The sequence below is a fragment of the Tamandua tetradactyla genome, chromosome 9 (genome assembly GCF_023851605.1).
Source record: "Tamandua tetradactyla isolate mTamTet1 chromosome 9, mTamTet1.pri, whole genome shotgun sequence".
NCBI classification, from domain to species: domain Eukaryota; kingdom Metazoa; phylum Chordata; class Mammalia; order Pilosa; family Myrmecophagidae; genus Tamandua; species Tamandua tetradactyla.
Genome location: NC_135335.1, coordinates 109,766,891 through 109,783,999, shown reverse-complemented (window position 1 = coordinate 109,783,999; position 17,109 = coordinate 109,766,891). Strand labels below are relative to the sequence as shown.

The following is a 17,109-nucleotide window of genomic DNA, read 5'->3' as shown; positions in this document are numbered from 1 at the left end:
GTGGTTAAGCTGCAGGTGTTTGCATTAACAGCCTCATCATTTACTAGCTGTTGTGAACTTGACGAAATGACCAACTCTCTCCAAGCCTCACATTTTTTTCATGTGAGGTAAGAATAAAATCACTATTATCCTGGGGAACTCCTGGGAAGATGGCAGAGCAGGGAGCTCCAGGACTAACTTCTTCCTCCAAAATAGCAAGGAACAGGGAAGAACTCTCTGAAACAACTGTTCTGAGTGCCACAGGCCAGAATGACACTGTTCAGCATCCAGGGAAGACTGGCAAGGAGATGCTGAAACACTGTTGTGAAGAGTAGTTTGCTTTGTGGCGGCTGCCAGAGCCTATCCCCCACTATTGCTGTGAGCTGCCTTGGGGTCCAGCCCCCAGCTAGCTGCTCTGGACAGAAAGAAACATAAAAATCCTCCTTCCCAAGAACAGGGGTAGGAACAGCCAAGCCCTGATCCGTTTTTTATTAGCAAATTCAAGCTGCTGGGTCCCAGCTCGGAGCTACTGTTTCAATGTACCCCAGATCAACCACAAAAATTATTTCAATCCCACACCCAACAGAGGTGGAGGCAGTGGAGATTTAAAAGCACAATGCTCCCTTAGGGCTGCAGGAAGGGCACCATCTGTGAAGCAGTCCAGGAAAGTATGGCTTTGGCTTCGGGGAGCTGTCAAAAGGCTTATCAGTGTCTTTCCTCACCTTCTCCACAGGGCTCTCAGTCAAAGCCCATTTGTGGCTATGGCCTGTTTTGGCTAGGAAATACTAACTTGAGAAAACCTGTTCAGGATGACCTTCCTCCCAGATTTTGCCCTCAAGGCAAAAGCAGCTAGCGGTAAGGAAAGGAGTATACAAAAACTACAGTGGCAAAACAAAAAAACAGAACAGATCGAGATCCCCAGAAAAGGAAGAGAAGAAAGAAAGCTTTGTCCTGGGGGTGAAACATTTGCACAAATACTGCAGTCATAAAACTTTTACCACATATCCAGACAAGGATCAGATGAAAAAGAGCTGAAAAACTCTGATCAAACAGGCAAACGTAAAGCTGTAAAACAGATTGAACTAAGTGTAAAAGAAGAGCCTTAACAAAAAGCCAATGAATAATAAAACCCTAGGCAAGAGAGAAAAACTGACCTTCAGAGCCATCAAGATAATCAGATGCCTAGACATCAGCAAAAAAAAAAACACAAGCTATATACCAAGAAACAGGAAGGTATGGCCCAAAGGAACAAATTAAAACTGCACAGGAGACACAGAATTTGGAACAAATCAAAGATGTTCAAATAAATCTCCTAAATCAATTCAAGGAGATGAAAGAATACATGGCTAAAGAGATAAGAAAGTTTCTGGGTGAGCATAAAGAAGAATTTATAAGTGTATTAGCCAGGGTTCTCTAAAGAAACAGAATGAGCAGGAAGTATTTAAAGATACAAAATTTATAAAAGTATCTCACATAACCATGGGACATAGAGTCCAAAATCTGTACGGCAGGCTGTGAAGCTGATGACTCCAATGGAGGGTCCAGATGAACTCCACAGGATAGGCTCACTAGCTGAAGTAGGAAGAAGGCCTGTCTCTTCTGAATCCTTCTTAAAAGGCTTCCAGTGATCAGATTAGGCATCACTTACTGCAGAAGACATTCCCCTTTGGCTGATTACAAATGGAATCAGCTGTGGATGCAACCAATGTGATCATGATTTAATTCTATGAAATATCCTCATAGCAACAGACAGGCCAGCACTTGCCCAACCAGACAAATGGGTGTCACCAACTGCCCAAGTTGACACATGGACCTAACCATGACAGTAGGTATAAAAACTAATAAAATACTCCTAGGAAGATGGCAGAATGATGATGGTTAAAATTCATGCCACCACCATAAAACAACTGGAGAACAAGCAGAAATGGTCCAAATCAGAGGTTGGAGGGCTCGAGTAACCAGAGAACAACTGCAATATATAAGGAGGAGCTGCATGAAAAAGGATGAGCTGCATGAAAAAGCAGAGAAACTACAATTGAGACATAGAGGTGAGTATATTCAATCATGACTACGTGAGTCCCATGGCTGTGCATCAGCTGGACCAGACAGCCAAAATGTGGTGCACTCCTATTTTGACTGCTGGCTCGGGGAGACAACTAGCCTAGAGTCCTTTCAGGTGGGAATCCAGGAGCCAACAGACTCCACATGTCCACATACAGAGACCCTGCTGTAGTATCCAGTATAGACATTTCATGCCTGAGAATGAGAGTAACAGGCACCCGAGGATGGGACAGAGTGGGAACTCCCCCATCAGGAGGAGAGAAGAACACAGAGCAGTGCTACCTAGTGATGGCTGGTAGGTGAGGGAGACCCTCTAGGTCCTGCAGTCTGGATTCTTTCTACATGAGGGATCAGGGCACTCATGGCGTGGGTGCATATATGAGCAGGGAGGAGGGGCAAGAGAGACAGCTACATTCTGACATTGAGTGCCATTTCCCTACCCAGAGGTCGGTGGGTATAGACAGGCCTGGGTCTTGCTAGCCAGTAAAATTCAGCACACTCCTGGGTCAGGTGCTGGCTAGTAAAGTTGAAACTCTCAGTCCAACAGCCCAAAGTCTTTCCTCGCAAGAGTCTGGGAACCACCAGATCCAATGTGGCCACAAAAGAGTCTCTGCTGCTGTACACAGTATCCATCCCCAACCCCATGAGCCAGAGGCTTCCAGCATGCCCAGACCTGGGAGAGACAGAAGGCCACACCTTTGGTAAAACAGAGAGAAGCAGATTGGTCCTACGCTAACAACTGGCTTGAGAGGGCAGCTCTGTGGGGCCAGCAGCCTGGTACTGGACTCTGACCTGGTCTAGACCCTGCTAAGGGGGCTGCTGCAGTTGAGGAGAGGCAGGGTTCAGGGGAATAGGTGGCCCAAGAGCATATTCCGCTTAGAAGACTACAAAAATGTGAACTGGTATGCTGCTTTCTGCCCAGAATCTAACAGCCGTGCAAAAAGGATTACACTCCCTGCATGAAGACCCAGCCCTAGTTGGCTAGAAATTACTGATAACCAAAGTGCCAAAGGAGACCTTCAATACAAACTCAAGCAACAACAAAATCTAAGACAAGAAAATGAACCAATTTTCAAAATAATCTTACCATTTAATCAGATAACAAGAAACTAGCAAAACATTCATTTCAAGGCACATGAAAAAATACGATATGGTAATATCAAATGATCAAATCAAAAAGTCAGAAGAGACAAGAAATTTGGAACAACTAATCAAAGACATTCAAACAAGTTCTCCTAAGTAACTTCAATGAGATTGTTAAAGACATAAAGGATATCAATAAGATACTAGAAGAGCATAATGAAGAATCTGAAAGAATAAACAGAAAAGTAGCATATCTTTGGGAATGAAAGATACTATAAAACAAATAAAAAATATACTAAAGACATAACAGCAAATATGAAGAGGCAAAAGAAAGGAAAAGTGAACGAGAGGACAGAGCAACCAACGTGGAATCAATGAATAAACCAATGGAGCAAGAAATGGAAAAATTCGAATTGGATCTTGGGGAAATGATGAACAACAAGAAGTACACAAATGTAAGAATCATAAGCATCCCAGAAGGAGAAGAAAAACATAAAGGGGTAGGATCACTATTCGAGGAGATAACTGCAGACCCTCATACAAGACAAATAGGCAAATCAAAAAATCCTAAATGAAATAAATCCAGAAGCACCCACTCCAAGATACATACTAATCAGACTGTTATATGTTGAAAAGGAGAGTCCTGAAAGCAGCAGGGGAAAAGAGATTTACCACATGCAAAGGAAGTCACAGAAGACTAAATGATTACTATTCATGAGGTACCATGGAGGCAAGATGTCAGTGGTATGATATATTTAAGATTTTGAAAGAGAAAAATTGCTGCCAAGAATTCTTTCTCCAACAAAGCTACCCATAAAAAGTGAGGACAAGTGTTAAACTTTCACAGATAAACAAATGCTGAGAGAATTTGTTAACAAGATACCTGCCAGCAAGTAATAATAAAGGGAGTTCCACTGACTAAAAGGGGAAAAAAAAAAAAAGAGAGAGGGTTGGAAGAAAGTATAGAAATTATGATTATCAGGAAACATAACTAAAAGGATAAAAAGAGATAAGTAATAGATATGACAAATAAAGGATAAAATGGTCAAAAGATGGATTTTACAGTAATAACACTGCATATTAATGGATTAAATACCTCAAACAAATGAGTCACATTGGCAATATGGATTTAAAAAGTATGATCCATCTATATCCTGTTTACAAGAGACTCATTTTAGACCCAAAGATACAAATAGGTTGAATGTGAATGGAAGGGAAAAGATATTCCACGCAAGCAATAACAAACAAACAACAACCAAAAAAGCCATGTAGCTATACTAATATCAGATGAAATGGACTTTAAATGCAAAAATGTTGTAAGAGACAAAGAAAGACATTACATTAATTGAAGGGGTTATTTACCAAGATGAAATAACAATCATAAATATTAATGCAACTAATCTAGGTGCTCCGAAGTACGTGAGGCAAACACTGGGAAAACTGAAGACAGCAACAGACATTTCTACAATAATAGTGGGAGACTTCAACACACACTCTCTTCAGCAGACACAAGATCAATAAGGAAGTAGAGAACCTAAATAATGTGATAAGAATTAGACGTAACAGACATATACAAATCACTGCACACCAAAAAGAGCAGGACATATATTCTTCTCAGGTACTCATGAAACAGTCTCCAGGAAGGACTAAATATTGGGGTACAAAACAGGTCTTAATAAATTTTAAAAGACAGCAATTATTCAAAGCATGTTCACACATCATAATGGAATGAAGCTAGAAATTAATCATCACCACAGAAGCAGAACATTCACAAATATATGGAGGTTAAACAACACACCCTTAAACAATTAGTGGGTCAAAGAAAGAATTGCAAGAGAAACAAGTAAATATCTTGAGATGAAAGAAAATAAAGAATACAACATATCAAAATTTATAGAATGCAGCAAAGGGACTACGAAGAGGGAAATTTACAGCCCTAAATGCCTGCATTAAAAAGAAAGAAAGAATATCTAGACAAGGATCAATAAAAAACCAGATAATTTGAATTACACGATAAACAAGCTAGACTTAACAGACATATACAAAATCACACGCCACAAGAGCAGGATACACCTTTTTCTCAAGTGCTCATGGGCCATTCTCAAGGACAGGCCATATCCTGGATCACAAAGCAAGCCTCAACTAATTTAAAAAGATTGAAATTATACAAAACACTTTCTCGGATCATAAATAAATGAAGTTGGAAATCAATAAGAGGCAGAGGGCCAGAAAATAAACAAATATATGGAGGCTGAACAACACACTCTTAAACAACCCGTGGGTCAAGGAAGAAATTACAAGACAAATCAGTAAATACATCGAGGCAAAAAAAATGAAAACAAAACATATCAAAATTTATGGGATGCAGCAAAAGTAGTACTAACAGGGAAATTTACTGCCCTAAATGCCTACATGAAAAAAGAAGAAAGAGCAAGTATCAAGGAATTAATTGTTCACTTGGAAGAACTAGGTAAAGAACAGCAAACTAACCTCAAAGCAAGCAAAAGAAAAAAATAACGAAGATTAGAATAGAAATATAAATAAAACTGAGAACATGAAAACCATCAAGAAAATCAACAAAACCAAAAGTGGGTTCTATGAGAAAATCAAAAAACTGATAGATCCTTAACAAGGTTGACAAAAAGAAGAGAGAAGATGCAAATAAATAAAATCAGAAATGGAAGAGGAAACATAACCACTGACCTCACAGAAATATAGGAGGTAAAGAGAGGATACTATAAACAACTTTATACTAATAAACCAGACAATGTAGATGGAATGGACAACTTCTAGAAAGACATGATCAACCGACAGTGACTCAAGAAGAAATAGACAACCTCAACAAACCAGTCACAAGTAAAGAAACTGAATCAGTCATTATGAAGCTCCCAAAAAAGAAAAGTCCAGGACCAGATAGCTTCACATGTGAATTCTATCAAACATTCAAGAAAGAATTAGTACCAATTGTGCTCAAACTCTTCAAAAAAATTGAAGATGAGGGAAAACTACCTAACTCATTCTATGAAGCCACCATTATCCTCATACCAAATCCAGACAAAGATACTACAAGAAAAGAAAATTATAGACCCATCTCTCTAATGAATACAGATGCAAAAATCCTCAACTCCAATAGCAAATTAAAAGAATTATACACCATGAACAAGGAGGATTCATCCCACGCATGCAGGTTTGTTCAACATGAGGAAATCAATTAATGTAATACATCATACTACAAAATAAAAGCAGAAAAACCACACAATCATCCTGATTGAGGCTGAAAAAACATTGGACAAAATTCAGCACCCTTTCTTGATGAAAATACTTCAAAGGATAGGAATAGAAGGGAACTTTCTCAACATGATAAAGGTAATATATGAAAAACCCACAGCTAACATTATTCTCTATGGGGAAAAAATGAAAGCTTTCCCCCTAAGGTCAGGAGCAAGACAAGCATGTCCAATGTCACCACTTTTATCCAACATTGTGTTGGAAGTTCTAGCCAGAGCAATTAGACAAGAAAAAGAAATATAAGGCATCCAAATTGGAAAGGAAAACGTAAAACTCTCACAATTTACAGATGACATGATATTGTATGTAGAAAACCCCAAAAAATCTACTACAGCTAGGAAATGAGTACAGCGAAGTGGCAGGTCACAAGACCAACACTCAAAAATCTGTAGTGTTTCTATACACCAGTAATGAGCAATCTGAGCGGGAAATCAAGAAAAAAATTTCCATTTACAATTGCAACCAAAAGAATAAAATATTTAGGAATAAGATTAGCTAAGGATACTAAAGACCTATACAAAGAAAACTATAAGAAATTGCTAAAAGAAATCACAGAAGACCTAATAAATGGAAGGCCATACTGTGTTCATGAATTGGAAGACTAAATATAGTTAAGATGTCAATTTTACCTTAATTGATTTATAGATTCAATGCAATACCAATTAAAATCCCAAAAACTTACTTTTCAGAAATAGAAAAAACAATAACCAAATTTATCTGGAAGGGCAGGGTGCCCTGAACAGCTAAAAATATCCCAAGAAAGAAACTGAAGTCAGAGGTCTCATGCTACCTGACTTTAAGGCATATTAGGAAGCTACAGTGGTCAAAACAACATGGTACTGGCATAAAGATAGATATATTGACCAATGGAATTGAATAGAGCGTTCAGATATAGACCCTATCATTTATGGACAACTGATCTTTGATAAGGCAGTCAAGCCAACTCACCTGGAACAGAACAGTCTCTTCAATAAATGGTGCCTAGAGAACTGGATATCCACATGGAAAAGAATGAAAGAGGATCCATACCTCACACCCTATACAAAAATTAACTCAAAATGGATCAAAGACCTAAACATTAGATCTAAGACCATAAAACTATTAGAAGAAGATGTAGGGAAATATCTTATAAATCTTATAATAGGAGGTGGTTTCCTAGACCTTACACCCAAAGCACGAGTACTAAAGAAAGAAACAGATAAATGTGATCTCCTCAAAATTAAACATTTCTGTGCATCAAAGAACTTCATCAAGAAAATAAAAAGACAGGCTACATAATGGGAGACAATATTTGGAAATGATATACCAGATAAATATATAATATATAAAAAGAATTGTTCAACTCAACAACAAAAAGGCAGCCAACCCAATTACAAAGCAGGCAAAAGACATGAACAGACACTTCTTAGAAGAGGAAATATAAATGGCCAAAAGGCACATAAAAAGATGCTCAACTTCTCTGGCTATTAGGGAAATGCAAATCAAAACCACAATGAAATATCATCTCACACCCACCAGAATGGCAATTATCAATAAAACAGAAAATGACAAGTGCTGGAGAGGATGCAGAGAAAGAGGCACACTTATCCACTGTTGGTGGGAATGTCAAATGATACAACTGCTGTGGAAGGTAGTTCGGTGGTCCCTCAAAAAGCTAAATACAGAATTGCCATATGACCCAGCAATACCATTGCTAGGTATCTACTCAGAGGACATGAGGGCAAGGACACAAATAGACATTTGCACACCGTTTGTAGCAGCATTATTTACAATTGCCAAGAGATGGAAACAGCCCAAATGTCAATCAACAGATGAGTGGCTAAACAAGCTGCGGCATATACATATGATGGAATATTATACAGCTGTAAGACATAATAAAGTTATGAAGTATGTAACAACATGAATGGATCTTAAAGACATTATGCTGAGTGACATTAGGCAGAAACAAAAGGACAAATACTATATGGTCTCACAGATGTGAACTGATATTAGTGAATGAACTTGGAAAATTTCAGTTGGTAACAGAGATCATCAAGAGATAGGAACAGGGTGGATATTGGGTAATTGGAGCTGAAAGGATATAGATTGTGCAATGGGACTGATTGTAAAAATTCAGAAATGGCTAGCACAATACTACCTAACTGTAATACAATAATGTCAGAACACTAAATGAAGCAGAATGTGAGAATGCTAGAGGGAGGAGGCCTGGGGACACCAATGAAATCAGAAAGAAAGATAGACAAGAAAGACCGAGATGGTATAATCTAGGAACACCTAGAGTATACAATGATAGTGACTAAATGTACAAATTTTAAAATGTTTTTGCAAGAGGAAGAACAAAGGAATGTCAATAATGCAGGTGTTGAAAACAGATGGCAATGGTAATGGGGAAATGATGCTTAAATTATACAAAATTTATATTCAGGCTGGTGGTAAACGTTTAGAAATAGATGGTGTTGATGGTAGCAGATTATTGTGAATGTAATAAATAGTACTGAACTATATGGGTGAATATGGTTAAAAGAGAAATCTTTAGGATTTATTTATCACTAAAATAAAAGTAGGACTGTACAGCACAGAACCCTAATGAAGACAATGATATTAATCCAAAAGTAATAATAGAGTTATGGATAAGAAAAATATATACCTAATATCAATAATGGACAACAGTAATCTTTCATTAACTGTAACAAGTTTATTGTTGTTAAAAAATAGTACAATTATAAAAATAAGTGCTGTTATTAACAGTAAGAAATGTTCTCCATTCAATACAAGGTGTTGATGGTGGAGTGGTGTATGAATATCCAGCATTTTGTGCATGATTGTCTTATAAACTCACTTTTTTCATAAAAAAAAAAAAGCATATGGAATAAATATGTGTGGTACTATCCACCTCCCCTACACCCCCAAAATATTATTATCCTGTTGAGTTATGTAAGGATTTACAATAACACGTGGAAAGCACATATTCAAAACCTAATTTTGTTATTAAAATAACTCAAATCTTGCTCAACTCAACTGAAGAAATTCTTCAGCTGTTTAAAAAAATTCCGTTAACAGTTCAAATTAATAAGCTATTGAAAAAAATCCTTCATCAACTTACCAAAAACAAGTGGATCACTAATTACATTAGTCTAATTCTAGAAAAAACATTCTAAAATTTGCATTTTCTTTGTCCAGATTTCCTTTCAATAAATAGAAAGTTATATTTCTTAAATCTTGACATAAAGATACCACAAACTGGCTGCATTCGAGATTATGGTCAAGTATATTCTATCTTTTACATCTAAGAAGTCTTAGCAAATTGAAGACTTGAGAATGCAAAAATTTTATTTGAATACAATATATATATAATATCGAGTAACCAATTTACTTAACCTATTCCATATTTACCCTGAAGTTGGTTTTGCCTACAGTATTTTTAAACAAATCTTTGTTAAAATGGTAATTTTCCTAAATAATTATGACAGAAATCCTCTAAATCCATCACATTAAAATTAAAAACATTAAAGGAATGAAATGAAGGCTTTATTTATGATTATAAATTATTATAAACAAAGTTTTTCTATTTTACATTACATATGAGTAAAGAAAAACTGCAACCATAAGCAATTCAAAAGTCTACTTTATGTCTAAGCAGAATAAAATTACTTATTTTGTATAAGCCAACTGCCCAAGTTTCAATTACCATTCACAGATTCCTGTTCTTTCCTCTCCCCAAATTATGGGTACATGGTAACTTACTCAAAGATTTAAACGCAACAAATGAACTTTTACAAAGACTTAATATTAGAATTTCATTAAACTACTTCTAATTTACATTTGGATAAAGACTACCTTACATTGAAAGATACTGCTTCTTACCTCCTGATTAAATTTATGTGCCATCTCATTAAGAAGGGAAGAAAAGAAACTAGTATTTTGTAGCAGGACTCGACCCATGACTCCAAGATATGTGGACATCACTACAGGATACCTCTGTATAATTACAAAACAGCACATGAAAAATTAAGTATAAACAAAGCAACATTCAACAGGAATATAAAATAACAATATTCTTCTTCACACTGTTTCTCTTTAGAAGGAAATGTCAATATTGCCTGCATTCAACAAGCGTATAAAAGACACATATACATATAACATATACACATATATACATGTATACAAATATATATATAAATATACACATATATACATATATATAAAATACAAAGAGAGAGTACAGATTTGTCAATGGCATATTTATATTGCTTTAAATAAATACTCCTAACACAGTTCTATGGATCTGTTTAAGAGTTGGACTTACAGAATACCTAGATCATATGTTCAGTGTGTAACAAAAGCAGCACAATTTTTCCCTCTGTTCTCAAAGTCAGGCATTGGAATTAAGCCACTAACAATTCCTTCTACCTCAAATCATTGTATGTAGGAATACATAGGGACGTAAGTGAGAGAGATGAGGTACCACAGGAAATTTATACTTTCCTGTATGGAGAAAGAAAAAGCAAAGATGTGTAATCACCCTAAAATTTACTTAATTTACTTCAAGATGATCAAAATAATAAGAAAAGCTTTCTTTTTTCACATCTAACAATGAAGAAATAATTTCTCAGTGAAGAAGAATAATTAAAACTAGAATGCCAGAGTCAAATACTATCCTTAGAAGCTTAAAAAATCTTACCTCTCCTTCTATAATCCCCCTAAAAACACAGGGTAGAATTGGTTGAAACATTTGTGGGCCTAATACAGGGTTCACTTTAAGGGCATTTTCCACAACCTGAAAAGCAGAAAGAAACAATGGTAATACTCAATATTGCAAGCCATTGCTTCATTCAAAACACAGGTAAAGAAAACAATGTATTAAAAATTAAATATCAAATGCAAAATTTTAGAATAACATGGTACATGAGGTATACAATATTCTGGCACTAGACCCAAAAACAGCAGCTTGATATGAAACCTGGAAGAGAAGGGAGAGACAAGCGCATGGCTCCATGCTGTCTGGTCTGTGGCAGAGGAGAAAAGGATTGCTGGCAGCCAATCTTGAGAACAAAAGCACTGCCTTGATGGTGCCTTGATTTGCACATTTTCATGGCCTCAAACTGCAAGCTAATAAATTTCCATTGTGTTAAGCCACCCCATCTCATGGTATCTATTCTAGCAGCAGTATTTCTTAAGATGGACTGCTGGCAAGCCAACAGCATGACTGATCAACACACTAACGGGCTGTCACACTTCAGGTCTTTCTCCATGAGTGTGGTCCAAACACTATGACAATCAAAAACACATCCATGAGAGGTGGGGCAAGATGGCGGCTTAGTGAGGTGTGGAATTTAGTTCGTCCTCCAGAGCAGCTAGTAAACAGCCAGGCAGAGTACGGAACAACTGCTGGGGTTACATCAGTGACTGGACACACAGCGTACACCAGCCTGGGCCAGGTGGACCTGCTGAGACCCTACAATGAAATGTAAGTTCCTAAAGTCACAGAAACCAGCACTCGTCCCCCAGGAGAAAGGAAACAGACTTCACTAGCAGCAAGGGCTTAGCTCAACCAAGCTCCAATTGCAGAATTAATTAATAAATTTTGACTCCTGAAAATAGGCCCCAGCACAGATAAACCTGGAACAAGTACTAGGAATTTTTGCCCCCTACCCCACAGGGGGTGGGGTAGACAGAAAAAAAAAAAAAAGGATTTTTGAGTTAAACAGCATAAAATACTGCAAAAGGGCTGGAGCCCAAGAAGAGGGGACACAGAGAGCCTGAAGATACACAGAGCCAATTACAAACTTAAGCTCTTGATTGCCAAATCAAGGCAATGGAATTAATAGGGTGGAATTAAGCTTGTCTGAGAGACAAAGTAACTAGTCAGGTGAAGGGAGTTAATTCCCTAAAGGTTGTACCTTCCCCAAGAGAAAGGTGGGGAAGCTCAAGTGCAATTCCTCCTTCAATGAATTCAGGCTCCAGGGACTGAAAAACTGAAGCAATTGATGTCAGCCTGCGCTCTCAACTCAGTCTGAACCAGGCCCCCAGCAGGGAGACTGCTGAAATTTCAGGTACCACATCATTTTACTCTGGTGGGAAGCCATGGGCAAATAAGTGCCACATGCTGGGCATATTAGGAAAAGCACACAGTCTACATAAGGAAACCCTGAAAATCGGCTGGGTCTCACCCTCAGGGAAAACTGACACTAAGCCAGTCTGGTCTGGGAAAATGTGACTGGGGTCTATAATATCTGAGGAGACCCTGCTCAAAAAAAAAGGCTCCATATAGGCAGTGAAAGAAAAAAGAAAAAGAAGAAATGAAAAATTCTGATAGGTTAAACGGAACCTAAACTACAGGTCTAGAATAAGTTGAACTGAATGTCGAAGAAAAGATAGTGAGCCAGTCTGAATCTGCTGTGTACTTCAGAAAAAACATGTTCTTTAATCCTCATTCAATATTGCAGGGTGGGACTTTTTAGATTGTTTCTGTGGGAATGTGAACCAATTGTGGGTGGTACCTTTTGATTAGATGGTTTCCATGGAGTTGTGTCTCCACCCATTCAAGGGGGTTGCTTACTGGAGCACTTTAAAAGGGAACCATTTTGGAAAAAGCTTTAGAGCCAGGAGACCACAAGAAATAACAGAACAACAGGACAGAGCCCAGGAAGCCATTAAAACTAAAGCTAGCAGATTTCACCATGTGTCTTTACAGCTGAGAGAGAAACCCTGATCATCAATCAGTCTTCCTGAACCAAGGTATCTTTCCTTAGATGCCTTACATTGAACATTTCTATACTTTTGCTTTAATTTGGACCTTTTCACAGCCTTAGAACTCAAACTAGCAACTTAATAAATTCCCCTTTTTAAAAGCCATTCTGTTTCTGGTATATTACATTCCAGCAGCTTGAAACCTAGAACAAATTTAGAACAAAGCCATCTAGCAAGAAAATCCTAGGTGAAAGAGTGAAAACAACCTCCAGAATAAACTATTAAAGGAAATCAAATACCTAGACGCCAGCAAAAAATAATGAATCATAACAGGAAAATGAAAGAGAGAGCTCAAACTTACAAACCAACATCTCAAATGAGATACAGGAGTTAAAACAATAAAATTCAGAACGTTTGAACAGACGTGGAAAAATTCATCAAAAATCAAATCAGGCTTGCAACGGTGGCTCGGCAGGCAGAGTTCTTCCCTGCCATGCCGGAGACCTGGGTTTGATTCCTAGTGCCTGTTTATGGAAAAAAAAAAAAAAAAAACACATCAAATCAACAAGTTGAGGGAAGATACAAAGAAGACATTGGGCAAACAAAAAGAAGAAATAAGTTGGAAAAAACAAATCACAGAAACTATGGAAATGAAAGAAACAATGGAAACATACAAGAAAAGATTTGAAGAGGGAGAAGAAAGGATTACTGAACTAAACGACTGGACATCTGAAATACGAGATACAAAAGAAAAGTATAGGGAAAAGAATGGAAAAATACAACCAAGGTCTCAGGGAATTGAAAGACAACATGAAGCACATGAATATATGTGTTGTGGGTATCCCAGAAGGAGAAAGACTAATGGAGAAAATTATCACCGAAAATTTCCCATATCCTATGAAAGACATAAAGTAGCAGATACAAGGAGGGCAGAGCACCTCAGAACAGACACTCTAAACAGACATATCCCAAGAAACTTAACTAATCAGACTGTTAAATACTAAAGATAAAGAGAGAATTTTGAAAGCAGCAAGAGAAAAGCAACCCATCTGTGATAGTTAGATTCAGTTGTCAACTTGGCCAGGTGAGCATACCTAGTCTTGTTGCTGTGGACATAAGCCAATGGTACGTGAACCTCATCTGTTGCTGATTACATCTGCAGTCGGCTAGGAGGCGTGTCTGCTGCAATGAGTGACGTTTGACTTAATTGGCTGGTGCTTAAATGAGAGAGCGCAACGTAGCACAGCTAAGCAGCTCGGCATTCCTCATCTCAGCACTTGCAGCTCAGCCCAGGCCTTTGGAGATGCAGAAAGAAGTCACCCCAGGGAAAGTTGTTGGAACCCAGGGGCCTGGAGAGAAGACCAGCAGAGACCATCCTGTGCCTTCCACGTAAGAAAGAACCTCAGTGGAAAGTTAGCTGCCTTTCCTCTGAAGAACCAACAAAATAAATCCCCTTTTATTAAAAGCCAATCTGTCTCTGGTGTGTTGCATTCCGGCAGCTAGCAAACCAGAACACCATCACATACATTCAAGGGAAGCTTAATAAGCTATGTGCGGATTTCTCAGCAGAAACCATGGAGGTAGTCATATGATATAATTAAGATTCTAAAAGAGAAAAACTGCCAACCAAGAATTCTATATCCACCAAAACTGTCCTTCAAAAATGAGGGACCCATTACAATATTTTTAGACAATCACTGAGAATTTGTGACCAAGAGCCCGGCTCTGCAAGAAATACTAAAGAGAGCACTACAGGCAGTTAGGAAAAGGCATGAGAGAGAGGTCTGGAGAAGAGTGTAGAAATAAGACTATTAGTAAAGGTAAAAAGGGAAAAAAAAATAGATATGACACAGAAAATCGAAAAGACAAAATGGTAAAAGTACTGCATCTACAATAATAACACTAAATATTAATGAATTAACCTCTCCAATCCAATGACAGACTGGCAGAAAGAATTAAAAAAAAAAAAAAACAGGACCGATCTTTATGCTGTCTATAGGAGAACTAATTTTAGACCCAAGGACAAAAGTAGGTTGAAAGTAAAAGGTTGGGAAAAGATGTTTTACACAAACAACAATCAGAAAGGGGCAGGAGTAGATATACTAACATCTGACAAATCGGACCTCAAATGTAAAACAATTGAAAGAGACAAAGAAGAACAATTGAAAGAGACAAAGAAGAACATTATGTATTAATAAAAGGAGGAATTCAGTAAGAAGACATAACAATTATGAATATTTATGCATCAAGCCAGAGTGCCCCAAAGTACATGAAGAAAACACTGCCAACACTGAAAGCAGAAATAGACACATCTACCATAAAAGGTGGAAACATCAATTCACTGCTCTCATCAATGGACAAAACATCTAGACAGAAAATCAATAAAGAAAAAGAGAATTTGAGTAATACAATAAATGATTTAGACTTAAAAGACATTTACAGAAATTACACCCCACAACAGCAGGATACACATATTTCTCAAGTGCTCATGGACAATTCAAAATGATTGCCCATAAAGTGTGTCTCAATAAATTAAAAAAGATTGAAATCATACAAAATACTTTCTTGGATCATAAAGGATGCAAGTTTAGTTTATGGTGTATTAGAGTGGGTAGAGGGAAGTACTTGAAACTGTACAGCTGTGTTCCAGTAGCCATTTCTTGAAGATGATAGTATAATGATATAGCTTTTGCAATGTGACTGTATGATTGTGAAAACCTTGTGTCTGATGCTCCTTTTATCCAAGGTATGGACAGATGAGTGAAAAAGTATAAATAAAAAATAAATAAATAATAGGGTGATAAGGGGTAAAATCAATTGGACTGATGGAAATACTAGTGGTCAATGACAGGTAGGGGTAAGGGGTGTGGGATGCATGAGATTTTTCTTTTATCTTATTTTTTTCTCTGGAGTGATGCAAATGTTCTAAAAAATGATTATGGTGATGAATACATAACTATGTGATGATACTGTGAGCCATCAATTGTACACATGTATGGACTGTATGTATATGAAGATGTGTCAATAAAAATATTTTTTAAAAAAGTTCTCTGCAGTTTATTTTTATTTTGTAACCTGTCCCAGACCTGGCATCAGAAAGCAGTAAATTATATTTAGAGTCCATAATCTGGGCTGCAGGGGTGTTCACTGTCACTATATTGACGGTGCTTCAAAGTCTTTGCTACAGACAACACTAGGACAGCACTTTTCTCTTCCTAAAAAGTATGTACCTTATGTTTTCCAAATTCAGCTTGAGAATACAGTATTCGAATTAATTTCTTTCTTCTATATTTTCATGTTTTTTATCTGGTAATGAACAATCCTAGATCCAGGTTATATATTTGCTTCTACCTTCTACGTAAAAAAAATTTGTATGATATACAGACACACATATATATATACCTGAGTTTCAAACTAATAACACCAAAATTACTAAAAACAATAAGACTACAGGTTTGTTAAAACTGTTAGAATGCAATATACCAGAAATGGAACGACGTTTATAAAGGAAATTTATTACATTACAAATTTACAGTTTGGGGCAGTGTGATGGTGTCTCAGTGGCAGAATTCTTGTCTGCCATGCCAGACACTCGGATTAGTTTCCTGGTGCCTGCCCAAGTTAAAAAAAAAAAAAAATTACAGTTATAAGGCCAGAAAAATGGCCAAATGAAGGCATCCATGAAAAGATACCTGACTCAAGAAAGGTCGATGTCTTTCACATGGGAATGTACATGGTGGCTGGGGTCTACTGGTTCTTGTTTCCAGTTCCATTGCTTCTAGTTTCTAATGCCAGTGTTTCCTCTTTAAGTATCTGTGGACCTTCACTCGGCTCCTCCAGGACACAACTTCCGCATGAGAAGACACACGGTGAAGTCTGCTGGGCTCTGCCCCTATCTAGGCATCTGCTCTCTCCGTCAGCACTCTAAGCATTTCCAAACATCTGTGCTTCTGTCAGCTCTGAAACAACTGGTTTCCAAGCACCTGCATTGAGGTTTCTCAAAAAAGT

At 37.4% G+C, this 17,109-nt stretch overlaps 1 protein-coding gene across 5 annotated transcripts in view; it reads right to left on the bottom strand.

The window, feature by feature from the left end:
- Window positions 1-17,109, bottom strand: part of IPO11 (importin 11) — a 337,786-nt gene that overhangs the window by 96,768 nt on the left and 223,909 nt on the right. For all 5 annotated transcript variants that reach the window (XM_077117257.1, XM_077117259.1, XM_077117260.1 and 2 more), the window contains 2 exons: window positions 11,093-11,188; window positions 10,276-10,389 (listed from right to left, as the gene is read on the bottom strand). In XM_077117257.1, the coding sequence (XP_076973372.1) occupies window positions 10,276-10,389; window positions 11,093-11,188 (210 nt within the window). The remainder of the gene's footprint in view (window positions 1-10,275; window positions 10,390-11,092; window positions 11,189-17,109) is intronic.